The sequence below is a fragment of the Saccopteryx bilineata genome, chromosome 2 (assembly GCF_036850765.1).
Source record: "Saccopteryx bilineata isolate mSacBil1 chromosome 2, mSacBil1_pri_phased_curated, whole genome shotgun sequence".
NCBI lineage: Eukaryota > Metazoa > Chordata > Mammalia > Chiroptera > Emballonuridae > Saccopteryx > Saccopteryx bilineata.
The window spans coordinates 173,321,044-173,336,136 of NC_089491.1; the positions used below are offsets into that span (position 1 = coordinate 173,321,044).

Sequence of the window (15,093 nt, forward strand, 5' to 3'; positions counted from 1 at the left end):
CTTAGGGTCCTGGCCTGTTGGCTCAGTGGTAGAGCGTCGGCCTGGCGTGCAGGAGTCCCGGGTTTGATTCCCAGCCAGGGCACACAGGAAAAGCGTCCATCTGCTTCTCCACCCCTCCCCCTCTCCTTCCTCTCTGTCTCTCTCTTCCCCTCTCGCAGCCAAGGCTCCATTGGAGCAAAGTTGGCCTGGGCGCTGGGGATGGCTCTATGGCCTCTGCCTCAGGCGCTAGAATGGCTCTGGTTGCAATAGAGCCACGCCCCAGATGGGCAGAGCCTCGCCCCCTGGTGGGTGTGCCGGGTGGATCCCGGTCAGGCGCAGGCGGGAGTCTGTCTGACTGCCTCCCCGTTTCCAACTTCAGAAAATACAACAACAACAAAAAAGTACTTAGCATAGTGCCTGACACATAGAAAGCATTCAATGAATGTTAGTTATTATTAATTATAATTGCTGGCCCTGGCGGGTTGGCTCAGCGGTAGAGCGTCGGTCCAGTGTAGGGAAGTTTCAGATTCGATTCCTGGCCAGGGCACACAGGAGAAGTGCCCATCTGCTTCTCTACCCTCCCCTTCTCCTTTCTTTCCATCTCTCTTTTCCCCTCCTGCAGCCAAGGCTCCACTGGAGCAAAGTTGGCCTGGGCGCTGAGGATGGCTCCATGGCCTCTGCCTTAGGCGCTAGAATGTCTCCGGCTGCAACAGATCAATGGTCCAGATGGGCAGAGCATCGCCCCTTGGTGGGCATGCCGGGTGGATCCTGGTTGGGCGTATGTGGGAGTCTGTTTGTCTGCCTCCTGCTTCTAACTTCGGAAAAATACAAAAAAGAAAAAAGAATTATAATTGCCAATGCTATTATAATTCATTCAGGATAAAACAAAGTTGAATAAAACAGAGTAACTGCCTTCAAGGAATTTACAATCTCATGGGGGAGGAAAATGCATTTTACCACTATGCAATATGGCAAAATGAAACAAAGGCAGTTGGAAAATACGGTTCTGAAGCTCCAAAAGGACCAGCACTGGAGATAAATGTTGAGCTATCAGCTCAGAGATGACGGTAGAGTCAAAGAGTAAAAATAAGATTGCTCATGGAGGCCCTGGCCGGTTGGCTCAGCGGTAGAGTGTTGGCCTGGCGTGCGGGGGACCCGGGTTCGATTCCCGGCCAGGGCACATAGGAGAAGCGCCCATTTGCTTCTCCCCCCCACTCCTCCTTCCTCTCTGTCTCTCTCCCTCCCGCAGCCAAGGCTCCATTGGAGTAAAGATGGCCCGGGCGCTGGGGATGGCTCCTTGGCCTCTGCCCCAGGCGCTAGAGTGGCTCTGGTCTCGGCAGAGCCAGAGCGACGCCCCAGAGGGGCAGAGCATTGCACCCTGGTGGGCAGAGCATCACCCCTGGTGGGCGTGCCGGGTGGATCCCGTTCGGGCGCATGCGGGAGTCTGTCTATCTCTCCCGTTTCCAGCTTCAGAAAAATACAAAAAAAAAAAAAAAGATTGCTCATGGAGAGGAAAGACTGAGGCTAGCTCAACATACCTCTGTCAGAGGGCCAGTCAAGTTGCAGAACAGGCAAAGGTAGCAGGACCAGGGGAGTGCAGCGGCATGGATGCCAAAAATAGCAGGCTTCAGGGTCAAGTGCCACAGGTTGAAAAGATGAGCAGATAGAAGTAGCTGTTGGACTTGGATTGATGCCCTTTGAGGAGCGCAGTGGCAGTGTGCAGGAAGGAAGTGGAAAGAACTTTGGGGTGAGGTAGGTTGACGGTCCATGCTTTCCTAATCCCCTTTGGGCCCCAAGGGGACCTAAAGGCATATACAAATGAAAACCTAAATGTGAGAATCAGAGTCAAAGGGGTGCTGCTCATATGCCCAGTTCGGTTCTCTACTAACTCCCACTTCTCCAGTTATTCAAGGCTAATTCTATCACTTCCTTCAGTTTTGACTCAAATACTACCTTTCGTCTAGACCAGGGGTCCCCAAACTACGGCCAGCAGGCCGCATGCGGCCCCCTGAAGTCATTTATCCAGCCCCCACCGCACTTCCAGAAGGGGCACCTCTTTCATTGGTGGTCAGTGAGAGGAGCATAGTTCCCATTAAAATACTGGTCAGTTTGTTGATTTAAATTTACTTGTTCTTTATTTTAAATATTGGATTTGTTCCCGTTTTGGTTTTTTACTTTAAAATAAGATATGTGCAGTGTGCATAGGGATTTGTTCATAGTTTTTTTTTATAGTCCGGCCCTCCAACGGTCTGAGGGACAGTGAACTGGCCCCCTGTGTAAAAAGTTTGGGGACCCCTGGTCTAGACTGTCCAATTTAGGATTGCAAACTGCCTCTCCCCACCTGTGGTAGGGAAAATAATCACTCCTTTCTAAAAAATGTCCATATTCTAATCCCCAGAGCCTGTGAATATATTACCTTGTATAGCAAAGGGACCTTGCAGCCATGATTAAGGTAAAAATTTTGAGATGGGGAGATTATCATAAATTATCTAGGAGGACCTGATGTAATCCAAAGGACCTTCTTACAAGAGGAAAACAGGGGATCTGAGTCAGAGAAGGAGACATGATGATACAGAAGCAGAAGTCAGAGAAACAAAGAGATATTTGAAGAGGTTACACAGTTGACTTTGAAGATAACAGGTGTGGATAACAGGAGTCAAGGAATGCAGATGGCCTCTAGAAGCTGGAAAAAGCAAGAGAAATTGATTGTCCCTTAGAGCTTCTGGCAGGCACATAGCCCTGCCCACACACTGATTTTTAGAACTTCTGACCTCCTGAACTATAAGATAGCAAATGTGTGTTGTTTTAAGCCACTGAGCTTATGGTTATTGGTTACAGCAATAATAGAAAACTAATATATCCATCAGCTCCTGATTCCCCATATCTGGCTCTATTTTTTCCCATAATACCATTTTTAATATATAATAGAACTGACTCATTACACTCATCATTTATTGTCTGTCTCCCTCTGCTAGAATGTAAGCTCCACAAGAGCAAGGATTGTTTGTTTTGTTTAGTCCTGTATCCTCAGCTCCTAGAACAGTTCTTGGCACATAGTAGCTGCTCAATAAATATTTGCTGAATGACTCATTGAATGAATGGGGTTGGACAGAAACAAAGATGGGTGCAACATTTCCTTCCCTGGGGGTTGTAAGTTCCTGTACCATTATAAAAGTTAACACAAACATTTTTTCTTGTATTTGAATTAGCAGTGTTGTATGACTCAAAAGGTACAACGGATATGCAAAAGAAAGTAAGTCTCCTTCCCACCTTGATTTCTCCTGCACCAGTTTTCCTCTCCAGAAGCAATTATTTCTTGTGTATCTTTCCAGAGATCTTTGCATACACAGGGTATATAGGAATGAAGATATATATCTGACTATATGTGTGTATATATATTAAAAAACATATATTTTCTGTTGTTTTTGTCTTAAAAAGAAATGGCAGTATATGATACCTGCTATCCTGCCCTTTCCAGTACCATTTATTTATTTAGTATGTGGTCTAGATTGCAGCCAGATAGGGGATGGGTGAAATGGGACAGATAATTTCATATTATAACCTTGAAATTGCTAATTTTCCCCTTTGGCATCTGGGGAACAAAATGGGCTGCCCCTCCCACAGTCATCTTCTCACAGAGATGAGGAAGATTGCTCAGCTGTGTGCTGTTTAAAAGAGGCATGTCCAGGACTTGCATCAGGAGGGCCAGCTGTGGTGCAGACCTAAGGTACGGCTTGGGTCTGACTCTCATCCTTGCCTTACTATTGGAACCAGGTAGGGAACTCGTTTCACATGTGCTGGGAACCTGGGCCTTCCACCCAGAACAGTTGAATCAGAATCTCTGGAGATGGGACGTGGGTCTTGGTATTGTTATTAAAACTCTTGGGGACTTGAATTGCAGTCAGGGCTGAGAATCCCTGGGTTAAGTTTGAATACATGTTATAATACATTGGGGACAAAGCTTGGGACTGGGAATCTGGGTATGTGGTTTCTTGCTTTAAGCTTCTAACGCAGTGGCCTCAGACAAGTCACATGATCTCTGTGATCTAGGTGTGTTTTTCTGAGCCAGAGCCAGTCATACCAACTGCCCTGCATACCTCACAGGATTGTAATGAGGATCAAATGCATAAGCGCCCTGGGAACTGTGGGACATTGTCTGATGGAAAGATAGTTATGTCAGGTTTGTTGTCTCGAGTTACTCCAATCAACTTGACTCAGCTGCAAGCCCTGCTCAGGCTATGCCAGGGACTTTCTTCTTCTCCCTTAGGCAGGTCCCCATCCCATCACCTTTGTTGGGGACAGTCTGTTCTCGGTCCTGTCCCACATCTGGCAGCTGAGCCATCAGTTTTTCCTCTTCAAGGGCCCCAAGGTAGGCTGGATTCCTCCTGACAAAATTATAGTGATGGCCAGCCAGGCTGGCACAACCCTTTGGGGGATGCTCATCTGGGGCACCTGTGTGTCTGAGCAAACACACTCCATATTATACTTAACACATTTGGAAAACAGAGGGGTGCACAGGGCAGGAAAACTACTCTGAATGCTTTCCTAAAACAAATTTCAGAGAGTAAAGCTCGGCCATCTTCCCCAAGACTCATTTCCTATTGATTCTTGCAAAGATTGGGGATAGGGCATTGAAAGCAGGGGTTGGAGAGTGAATGGAAACAAGTGAGGTAGGTGATTGTTATGTTTTCAGAAGGGCGAGCAACACTTCTTCAGGAATGTTTGCCGGGGTCCAGCCCCGGGGGGGGGGGAATCCAGGGGTCCCACAGGAGGAGACGGCGTCGGCGAAATCGAGTGAGAGAGCCGGATTCTTTTCTTTCTCTTTATTCTCTGGTTAGCACTTACTGCCAGGCATCTCTCTTCCTTTTTTTATGCTAGTATAGGTTCCTTTTTATACACACACTGAGTTACAATTACATGGTGTTAATTATTGCTTTTGTTTCACTATGTTTACATGTTTCCAGATAACAGTTAATTTATATCTATAAATCACAAACCAGGTAGCAAGTCATTCAAAATACAAAATAACTTGAATAGCGATAACAACATGGTAAAAGCTTTTAAAGTATTAGTACTAATAGTTAACTAACTTTACTGCTGTTGTGAGTCAAGGGGCAGAGAGAGATTAGCAGACGAAATCATTAAGGACTAACAATGGACCACCGCTTGCTTAGGTAAATGGCTTTGAGTTTATGCAGTGTCCTAGTTTTTCTCACAAGATTCTAAAAGGCTTGCCTATAAAGAAATTGACATAACATTAAGAGTAACTTTCACCCAAAGATATACAGAGTGCACTTGCAAGATAGCCTAGTAGCAACATAATTTCAGAAGACATTAACTGTTATTACTTCTATGGATTTCCCTACATTCCTTTCATTATCAAAGAATTTTGGGAAGTATATAAATCTCATGAGAACATCTCACTGAGAAAGCCCAGCAATTGCCTTTAGTCAAAAGACAATTCTCTTAGTAAAACATTCTTTTCTTGCCAACTGTGCTCTCATCCTAGGCCACACAATGGGCCATTCTACTACACCTTACCTAAGATACTATTGTCTAGTCAAATATTACTTATTTATTATATTTAAACACTAGTTAAGTTCTGACTCTATTCTTCTCAGAGTGTACCACTATCTGCAGATCAAATAAGCAAGAAGAAAGGAATGTTTCTCTACTCTATCACATGAAAAGGCTAGGGAGGAAAAATGTTGAATTAAGTGAAGGCCGAAAGGTGCTCTGTGCACAGCCACTGCCTCCTACCCATTTACAAGTCACAATCTATTCTTTCTAACATGATTAAGAAGGAATTCTACAAACTTAACTCTTTACGAGGGATATCATAGCCAGCCTCTTATGTTTATGAGCCCAGTTCAAGGGGCCCACAGGCTTTTCTGTGGAACTCACATCCTCTGTTTCATTTCCAAAGAAATTACTACGAATCTACAGGGAAAGCACGGTACTATTATCCCTGTGCCATAAATAATAGCACACACCCAGAAGAGGGGGGATATAAGGCCAGATTAATTCAAAAAGTCAAAGGGGGAAGTATCGTTGTGTCTCTCCTTTGGGTGACTTTGTCAACCCATAGCCATTGGTCTTCTCTGCTGTGACTTTGTCAATCAGCAGTTTTTGATCTTCTTCTGCTGTGACCTTGTTTGTCAGCCAGCAGTTGTGGGTCTTCTTCTGCTGTGACCTTGTCAGTCAGCAGTTGTGGGTCTTCTTCTGCTGTGACCTTGTCAGCCAGCAGTTGTGGGTCTTCTCCTGCTGTGACCTTGTCAGCCAGCAGTTGTTGATCGGCTCCTGACAAATGTTTTTCTCCAGGTAGTAGAACCCAGGTACCCAGGGGCCACAGGGTCCCCCTGCCCACAGAAGCTCCCAGATAACCTCTTATATAACTCACACTCAGACCTCACTCAGAACAGCGGGCTTTGCTCTGTTCACTTCACAGGCTCTCCTGCCCCCTCTTCTCTTAGTAATTTGTCATCCATGTAGTTTGAGAGACATCATACAAAATATGGCATTTTACATAAAACTTCTATTGCATCTATATAGGAATGGTGTTGTGGTCATTATTTTAGAAGACCCTCAGAATAATTTTCTCTCAGGTCTCAGCAGTCAACATCTGGTGGGGAAGGGGTGTTTACATTCAATCTCCTCTACAATGTTAAAGATTTCCACCCTGTCCCTCTGGGGGCTTCCCCACCACCCATAGCTGCCTGTCCTGGCGTTGTCCTCTGGGTCTCGAACAATCTTTAGCTTTTTTCCACTAAGGACCCTGATATTGTTGTTAGAGATTGCAGAGTAAACACTGTATTTTTTAGTAAAAACTGAGTTTTCTATTTTAATCAGATTCATTACCCTTTTTGCTTTCCTGCCTCTCCTCATTACAACCCTGTTTGCCTGATCTGTCCAGGCCTATCATACAGCACCTGCTAGCATGCTATTTTATTCTTACTATTTATTATCTGCCCCCTGTCACCAGAACCTAAGCTTCATGAGGATAAGGATTTTGCCTGCTTTGTTCACTCTTATCCCTCATGCTTAGCAGAGTGGCTGGTACATAGTAGGTCCTCAGTAAGTATTTGTTGAAAGACTCAGTAGAAATGCACACACCTTTGACCACTAGGCTGTGAGCTCCATGAGGTGGGGACAGTACCCATTTTGGTTACCACATGCGTATTCAGTGCCTATCACAGGATCTGGCACAAAGTAGGTACTTTATAGCTACTTGTTAACATGGTAGGCCATCATCCCATTTCTAGGAATTTATCTTATAGGTGTACTCATAGCATACCTATTAATCATAAATGTGAATTGCATATTAATTAGCATTAATTGCAGGATTTTTGCAAAAGCTAAAACTACTGAAGACCAGTATATCCATCAGAAGACCTGCGTTAAGCACATTTGTACTCCACACACTGAAGTACTAGGCAGCAAAAAAAGAAAAAAAGTGGATGATGTACAGGAGATTGAATGCAATCACCCCTTCCTCACCAAATTTTGACTGCTGAGACCTGAGAAAAAAATTATTCTGAGAGTCTTTCTAAAATAATGACCCCAACACCATTCCTATACAGGTGCAATAAAAAGTTTTATGTAAAATGATGTTATATTTTGTATGACATCTCTCAAACTACATGGATGACAAGTTACTAAGGCAAGGGTCAGGAAAGACCTAGATATCCCTTGTCAAATTGTTCTGGTGACCATGATTGGACATTAATAGATCAAGGTTCTGATTTTTTGAAAGAATTTAGAACATAGTAATTATTCTTTATTGCAGATTGAGAGCATATTTGTGTAATATAAACATTCAACAGGACAATGGGTAGGAAAAAGTCATAAAAAATGTCACCAAAACAGGAGAGGTGACAGAATGCATAATCACTGGAAATCTGTGTCCCCCTCCAAATATTAGACTAATAATTTCCTTTTGGCATATTGAATATGCATATCACAAAGATTCAAAACGAAGATAGAAGAGACTCCATTTATTCATCTGGGTTTTATAAAAAGATAGGTCTATAAATATTGTTTCAGAAAGGTGTCCAAGATATATTATAAAGTGAAGAAAGCAGAGTTTAAAAAATCAAGGTGGCCTGACCAGGCGGTGGCGCAGTGGATAGAGCGTTGGACTGGGATGCGGAGGACCCAGGTTCGAGACCCCGAGGTCACCAGCTTAAGCCCAAGGTCGCGGGCTTAAGCAAGGGGTTACTCGGTCTGCTGAAAGCCCGCAGTCAAGGCACATATGAGAAAGCAGTTGATGAACAACTAAGGTGTCGCAACAAAAAACTGATGATTGGTGCTTCTCATCTTTCTCTGTTCCTGTCTGTCTGTGCCCAGCTGTCCCTCTCTCTGACTCTATCTCTGTAAAAAAAAAAATTAAAAAAAAAAAAATCAAGGTGCAGCTCTGATCAAATAGCTTGACTGATTTGAGTGTTGCTCCAAAGCACAGAGGTTGCTGGTTTGATCCTTGGTCAGGGAACATACAGGAGCAGATCAAATGTTCCTGTTTCTCTTTTTCCTTTCCTCTCTCTATAAAATCAATCAATCAATAAAGAAAGAAAGAAATCAAGGTACAAAACAATGATTCCACAAATATAAAGTAAAATGTGTTTGCATATATTTAGTTTAAGAAACTATTTTATGCCCTGGCTGGATAGTTCAGTTGGTAGAGCATCATCCCAAAGCATGGAGGTTGCTGATTCAGTCCCTGGTCGGGGCACATACAGAAGTATATCAATGTTCCTGTCTCTGTCTCTCTTTCTCTTTCTTTAAAATCAATAAAAAAAAAAGAAAAAGAAAAAAATTAACTATTTTACAATGGTTACATATAGGGAGTGGGATGGGAAGTATTTCATTTCCTTTTGGATTTTGTACATTGCTTTTATGTATTTTAATTAAAAAAGGTAAATTACCATCCTAATGAAAGCATATGACTAGTCTTAGACATCCATTATTTTCCTACTAGGTGACACTTTCAAGGGAAAGCAGAGTTGTGACATTTCAGTTCACTTTAAAGGCTTATTACCTAACTGGGTGCTTACTTAGGGGTACCACATACCTACATGGGAACCACTGGAATATTCTCTCACCTGCAATCGTTGTATCTGCTCCAGTAGTAGCCAGGCCTCTAGTGTGCTAAAAGTCATATCCCAACTGAGTGAAGGGGACCATAGGTTTCAGGACTGAATGTAAGAGGGGTAGGGGGAGATGCTGTGGGTGGGAAGCTCTGGGCAGTGGGTCAAGAATGCAGGGTGGCAAGGGTGTGAGAGCCAGCTGTGTACTCTAATCCTGTCTTTCTTTTTCCTTTTCTCTTGGTCCTTGGTTCCACTTTCTTCTCAGGCTGATTTCTAGCAGGCAGGGCACAGGGGCCTTAGGATCACCAGGTATCTTCAAGGCTAAGATTCCACAATTCTGTTGTAGGTTTCCCCACTGCCCCTGGCCCATTCCCTCGCTCTGCCCACTCCCCCATGTAAATAAAACCCCTACAGTCAGAGGTGATTCCTGCCTCGTTAGAGATAGAACTATTGAGTAAGGAGATTTGCGCACAGAATGAAAACAGCCCAGGAGGATGCAAAGTAATGTTTAATGATCTCTGAACTTTTTATTGGCCTCCTGTCCTTTCAAGGGGTGCCCCACATCTGCTGCCTTTAACGCCTCAGTAATTTGGTGTCGTTGATCTCAGACACCACTTTGCCGTCCACAATCCTGCGGGTAGTGGTCTTTTGGATGGATTGTATGGCGTTGCTGCTGTCCAGGGCATCACTAAGACTGTGACAGAAGACCAAATCCCCATTATAAACAACCCCGCAGAGAAGGGAGACAAGGAAAGTGGAGAGAAAAATGCTTCCTATGCTTGTGCCTCTATCTCCAAATTCTTTTTGGCCACTTCCTTCATAAAAGGGAAACCCAAGGACAAACTCCATTTGTATTGTAAGTATAGCTCTGTAACTGTTACTCCCTTGGAAACATAGGGGGACTTACAAAGCTCCAGCTTAGTGCTCAGTGGGGTTTTCAAAATTTCAAGATTTTGGGGAGAAGTGATATCTTGATTCTCACTTGTGTAGGTGGGAGGAGAGCCCCACTTACTTGAAATCTTCCCCTTCTTCCAGCAGACGGCGGTAGGTGGCGATCTCAGCCTCCAGTTTGACCTTGATGTTCAGCAGGGTCTCATACTCCTGGGCCTGGCGCTGCCCCTCTGCCCGGGTCTGGCCCAACTCTGACTCTAGGTGCAGCAGGATCCCATTGAGCTGTTCCATCTGCATGGCATAACGTGTCTCCACCTCCCTCAGGCTGTTCTCCAAAGTGGTTTTCTGCAGGGAGCACAGGTCAAGGAGTATAGGGTAAGCCTTTTTTTTTAAAAATTATCTTTATTTCTTCATTTTAGAGAAGAGAGAGAAAGAGAAAGAGGGGGAGGAACAGGAAGCATCAACTCCCATGTGTGCCTTGACCAGGCAAACCCAGGGTTTTGAACCAGCAACCTCAGCGTTCCAGGTTGATGCTTGATCCACTGCACCACCACAGGTCAGGCAAGGGTAAGCCTTGACATACAGTGGAGGGACAGCCTGCAACTTTCTGCAGAGCAGTTTAGAACTCAGGACTTCACTCTCTGCAACTTTTTTGAGCACCTACTTTGTGCCAGATTCTAGGGTAGGGGGTAGGGGCTAGTGGATAGGGCGAAGAAGTAGTGAGAAATGCAAAGAGGAACAACTTTTTCTAAGCAAAAGGAATTCATGATAGAAGTGGTAGGATTTGGGTTAACACAGGATGGGTCTGAGGCAGACAGAAGTCTGAGGCAGACAGTCAGAGGCCAGGAGTTGGAGTGGGTGTGGTGGGGGCTCTCACCAGATTTCTCATGGACTCCAGATCGATCTCCAAAGATTGGACTGTACGTCTCAGCTCTGTGAGTGTCATCTCAGCCCCTCTTATCTCAGCGGTTTGTGAGGTAACTTCTGTGGTGCTCTCCTCAATCTGCTGGGACCAATATTTGTCTAGCTCCTCTCGGTTCTTCTGAGCCAGCTCATCATACTGGGCCCGGATGTCTGCCATGATCTTGCTGAGGTCCTGAGATTTGGGGGCATCCAACTCCACAGTCAACCCAGAGTTGGCAATCTGGTCTTGTAGACCATTCACTTCCTAAAAGAGAGAGGGCAAAAAAAGTGAAGAGGGGCTCAGAATTGAGCTCTAGTATGGCTCTTCACCGATGACTGCCTCTTCTAGACCTACAGGATCAGTTGGAAAAGAGAACAGAGGAAACTCGGCTTTGTACTCTTGGCTCTCTACTCTGAATAGGTGAAATGTCACTGCTCACTGCCCATGCCTATCGCTCACAAGTGATTTCTCTTTCCTCACTTCACCCTGTGCCTCCATCTACCCTCCTTCCACAAACCTGCTCTTTATTCCTCTTCTGGAAAGCCCTGCCAGCTCCACCTGCTCTCACTCCTCCATCACCCCTCACTCCCAGGGCTAGCTGCTTCCACCTTTATCATCATCTCATTCCCTTACCTATGGCCTCTTGACCTCATCCCATTGTAACTCAGGAGACCCACAGAGTATGACGACAGTCTGATTAAGAACAACTCAGGCTGTTAGCTCTAAATGTTCCTGCAAGGTTACTTGCAGGTAACTTTCCCCATCATTCCCCAGGTAACTTTCCCCATCATTCCCCAAGACTTTTTTTGACCCCTGGGGTTTCCGGCCTGGCCAGTGGCCCCTGCTTGCCTCCTCGTGGTTCTTCTTCATGAAGAGCAGTTCCTCCTTAAGAGTCTCAATTTCTGTCTCCAGCTGCAGTCGAGTGATATTGGTGTCATCAATGACCTTTCGGAGCCCATTAATGTCACTCTCCACAGATTGGCGCATAGCCAGCTCCGTCTCATACCTGCAGGAGTGGAGGTGATCAGATCCAAACACTTCTCAACCCATGCCACCTCCTATGCACAGCACTACACCCACTGCAAACCAGAAAGTGAGTCAGGAATCAGATGGTGATTCCTTGGAGCATCCTTCTTGGCACTTGGGGGATAGTATTCTTAAATTTGGTTACATGAATGAATAATTTGATGAAGCCTAACTTTCATCCACCCAGCTACACCCACAGTTGAACAAGAGTCCACTGTGAGCCCCTAGCTGATCCAACCTTAGCTCTCTAGTCGCCCCCAGCCTTACTTGACTTTGAAGTCATCAGCAGCAAGACGGGCATTGTCAATCTGCAGAACGATGCGGGCATTGTCCACAGAACTTGCAAAGATCTGGGGATTGGTAAGAGAGATTGCGCCATGAATGGGAAGTCAATGATAGTCTGGGCCAAGTGTGTGGAAGATATTAAATGTCTCAGTGAAAACTTCTGGGTACCAGGAATAGCCAAAGACTTTCCCTTTCTACCCGTGCCCCTCATCCTGTTTCCTCCTTTCCCGGAGTCTCAAATCCCAAGGCTCCCACCAGTCTCCCACTGCCCCTCCTTCAGGGTCTCTGCTGGCTGGCCCAACTGAATTGAGCAGCAACTGTACAAGTCCTCTCCCTGGCCCTCTCTTGGCAGTTTTTCCTAGAGCACCTGCACACCAACCCCCCTCCAGGTAGGCCTCCAGTTTACTTTTAAGATGACTCATCCTTAACTACATCCGCTTAACCCTCCAACTGTCCCCATTTGGCCAGAAGCCAGTGTCTGGGTCCTTCTTATCTCACCTCCCTCCGTGCTCTCCACTTCCCAAGCTCTGGCTTCTCCTTCCCACTATCTCCAGGGAAAGGACCCCACCCATGGCATCACCACCTTAGGGGTCCAGAGCTAAGGGTATGTATGGAAATCCAGGGTGCTCCTAACACCATCCCTGGACAATAGGAGGCGGGGTGAAAATAGAAAGGGGTAAGGAGTCAATGTGCCCCACCCTATTAAAATTCCTATCCTTGGGAGGGGGACTGGAAGGGGTACTGAATGGAAGGCAAACAAGACTGAGAGTTGGGTTGGTCCCTTCATGTTCTCTTACCTGAGCTCTCAGGTCCTCGATGGTCTTGAAATAATGCCCCCAGTCTCTGACCTGAGGTCCCTTCTTTTCCAAGTGTTCCCGGATTTTGATCTCCAGTCTCCGATTATCAGCCTCCAGGCTTCTCACCCTCTCCAGGTAGGAGGCTAACCGGTCATTCAGGCATTGCATAGTCTCCTTCTCGCTCTGGATGCCCCCTATACCTGCCAGACCCCCGGCCATCCCCGCAGCCAGGCCCGCAGACCCCCAGCCGCCCCGCATGCTGGTGGCGTGGGACAGGGAGATTCTGGAGCCGGAGCCCCCGGCGCCTGCATAAACGCTGGCTGCGCTGCTGACCGGCCGGTCCCGGTGGCTGGGAGACTGCACGGAGCCCAGGGTCCGGTAGCTTGTTGAGAAGCTGGAGCGGGTGCTGAAGCTCATGTTGTTCAAGGAGGAAGGCGAGATTCTCCAAGTCAGATTTAAGCAACAGTGAATGCCTGGTCCGCGACTCAAATTATATGGCTGAGGGAGGAGGGGGGACACCCGCCAGGACAGGCCCCGCCCCGAGTCACAGCGTGAGGGCCACAGGTGGACTGCCTCTGGGGACAGGGCACCCTCGGATTTCAGACCCTGCCCTCGGCACCTCAACACAGCCCTCCAAGGCCACCCTCGACCCTCTAGAAAGGGGTGACTAACCGGGAAGGGCAAAGGCTGAGTAGGTGGTTTTGCCCCCCCCCCCCCCCCCCCCCGCTGCGATTTCAGGGCAGGAAATGACGTTATTATACCCCTCCCCAGGTAGAGGAGGTGCTGGCCGGTTGAGAATTGGGGAGTTTGGGGGAAATGAAAGAGTGGAGTGGGGGTGAGTCTCCATAGCTGTTATCATTCTGCAGCGCCCAAGTCCTGCCCGCTGAGGGGAACTTTGGGGGATCCTGGAGCCCCAGGAGGCCTGGGAAGCAGGTGGTGGTAGCTGGAGAAGAAAAAGAGATATTTAATCTTGAGTCTCAAATCTGCTGGTTTACACATTTGGCCCCCTCCACATGTGTTGGGCAGATAAAATATATTATGCTCACTTTGTTAAAGATGGCACTGCCCACGTGGAGGCTGTTGCCCAGGTGATATTAATGTGTATTGGGGGCAGGCTGTGGGCAGGCAGAATCCTTGTAGCCTGGGGCTTGGTTTTGGGATTAAGCCTTTCCCACCCTTTTTTGATGTGGGGTGGTACAATCCCATCTTGACTCAGATAAGTGACTTTGTATTAGAGATTTCACTATTTTGTATATTGGATTAAAGGTTTGGATTTCTACACTATAAAATGGGGGCAGAACGAGAGCTTGCTCTCTTGGTTCCTGGGATGATTAGCATGAGAGAGCAGAGAGAGCAGAGCAGAGAGCAGAAAGAGGCCATGTGGCCAGAGGAAGCAGCCAAGATGGTGGAGTGCTGAGTGAGATGCCAGTTTGTGCAGAGTTTGTATCTGGGATAAGGAAGGAGATGGGGAACTGAGGAGAATAAGGCTGGTGAGCTAGAAACCTTTGATTCTAGGAAACTCGGATAAGTCAGTGGCTTTGTGAGCACTGAATGTGAGTGGGTTTTGGAGCCCAGTGTGTGTTTTTACTTGCCCGCCGGGTGCAAGCTAGAATGAAAGAAAATGGCCTATCAGTTCTTGGCTCCTTTGTTTCTTTACTGACTGTCCGAATCCAATGCGAACCTGCAAGAGCCGGGCTGCTGTGATGGTGGCCATGGCTACTGGCTTTACAACATGTGAGTCCCAAGCAGGCCCACAGCACACTCCTGTTGGGATCACACATGTGTGTCACTCAGAGTATATTCAGAGTCTTAAAGACACACTCATGCCTTGAATCCACTCCTCCTCCCCTCAGCTCACTCCCATGGGGTTCTGGCTTCCATGGAATTCTTTGTTATTTGAACAGGGAACACGGTCTGCACTTTTACACACCTGTGAATCAGCCTTTCCTACCCTGTGAGTAAACAAATACTTCCTGAGAACTTAGTTTCACAAATATACTGCTCACAAACATTAGGGGATATTTGCGATAAACTATCCCTAATGTTTGTGAGCAGTGTAGTTTCTAGGCACTTACTGTGTGTCAGGCCCACTTCTCATAACAGAGACCCAACTCCCTCCTGGAGATTG

At 46.5% G+C, this 15,093-nt stretch overlaps 1 protein-coding gene across 1 annotated transcript; it reads right to left on the bottom strand.

Annotated features, from left to right (window-relative positions):
• Nucleotides 1-9,564: 9,564 nt before the first annotated feature.
• KRT18 (keratin 18) lies at nt 9,565-13,652 on the bottom strand. The gene is made up of 6 exons (XM_066258632.1): nt 12,966-13,652; nt 12,151-12,233; nt 11,707-11,863; nt 10,831-11,121; nt 10,075-10,298; nt 9,565-9,756 (listed from the first exon to the last, which is right to left on the bottom strand). Exons 1-6 carry the CDS (start codon nt 13,380-13,382, stop codon nt 9,636-9,638), a joined length of 1,293 nt encoding a protein of 430 aa, XP_066114729.1. The 5' UTR covers nt 13,383-13,652; the 3' UTR covers nt 9,565-9,635.
• Nucleotides 13,653-15,093: the final 1,441 nt, after the last annotated feature.

Coding starts and splice junctions, on each gene's coding strand:
- KRT18 (XM_066258632.1), bottom strand. CDS start 13,382: ATGAGCTTCAGCACCCGCTCCAGCTTCTCAACAAGCTACCGGACCCTG. Junction 11,122..11,706: donor TGAAGAAGAACCACGAGGAG/GCAAGCAGGGGC, acceptor TCTCTCTTTTAG/GAAGTGAATGGTCTACAAGA. Junction 9,757..10,074: donor GAAGAAGGGGAAGATTTCAA/GTAAGTGGGGCT, acceptor CTTCTGTCACAG/TCTTAGTGATGCCCTGGACA.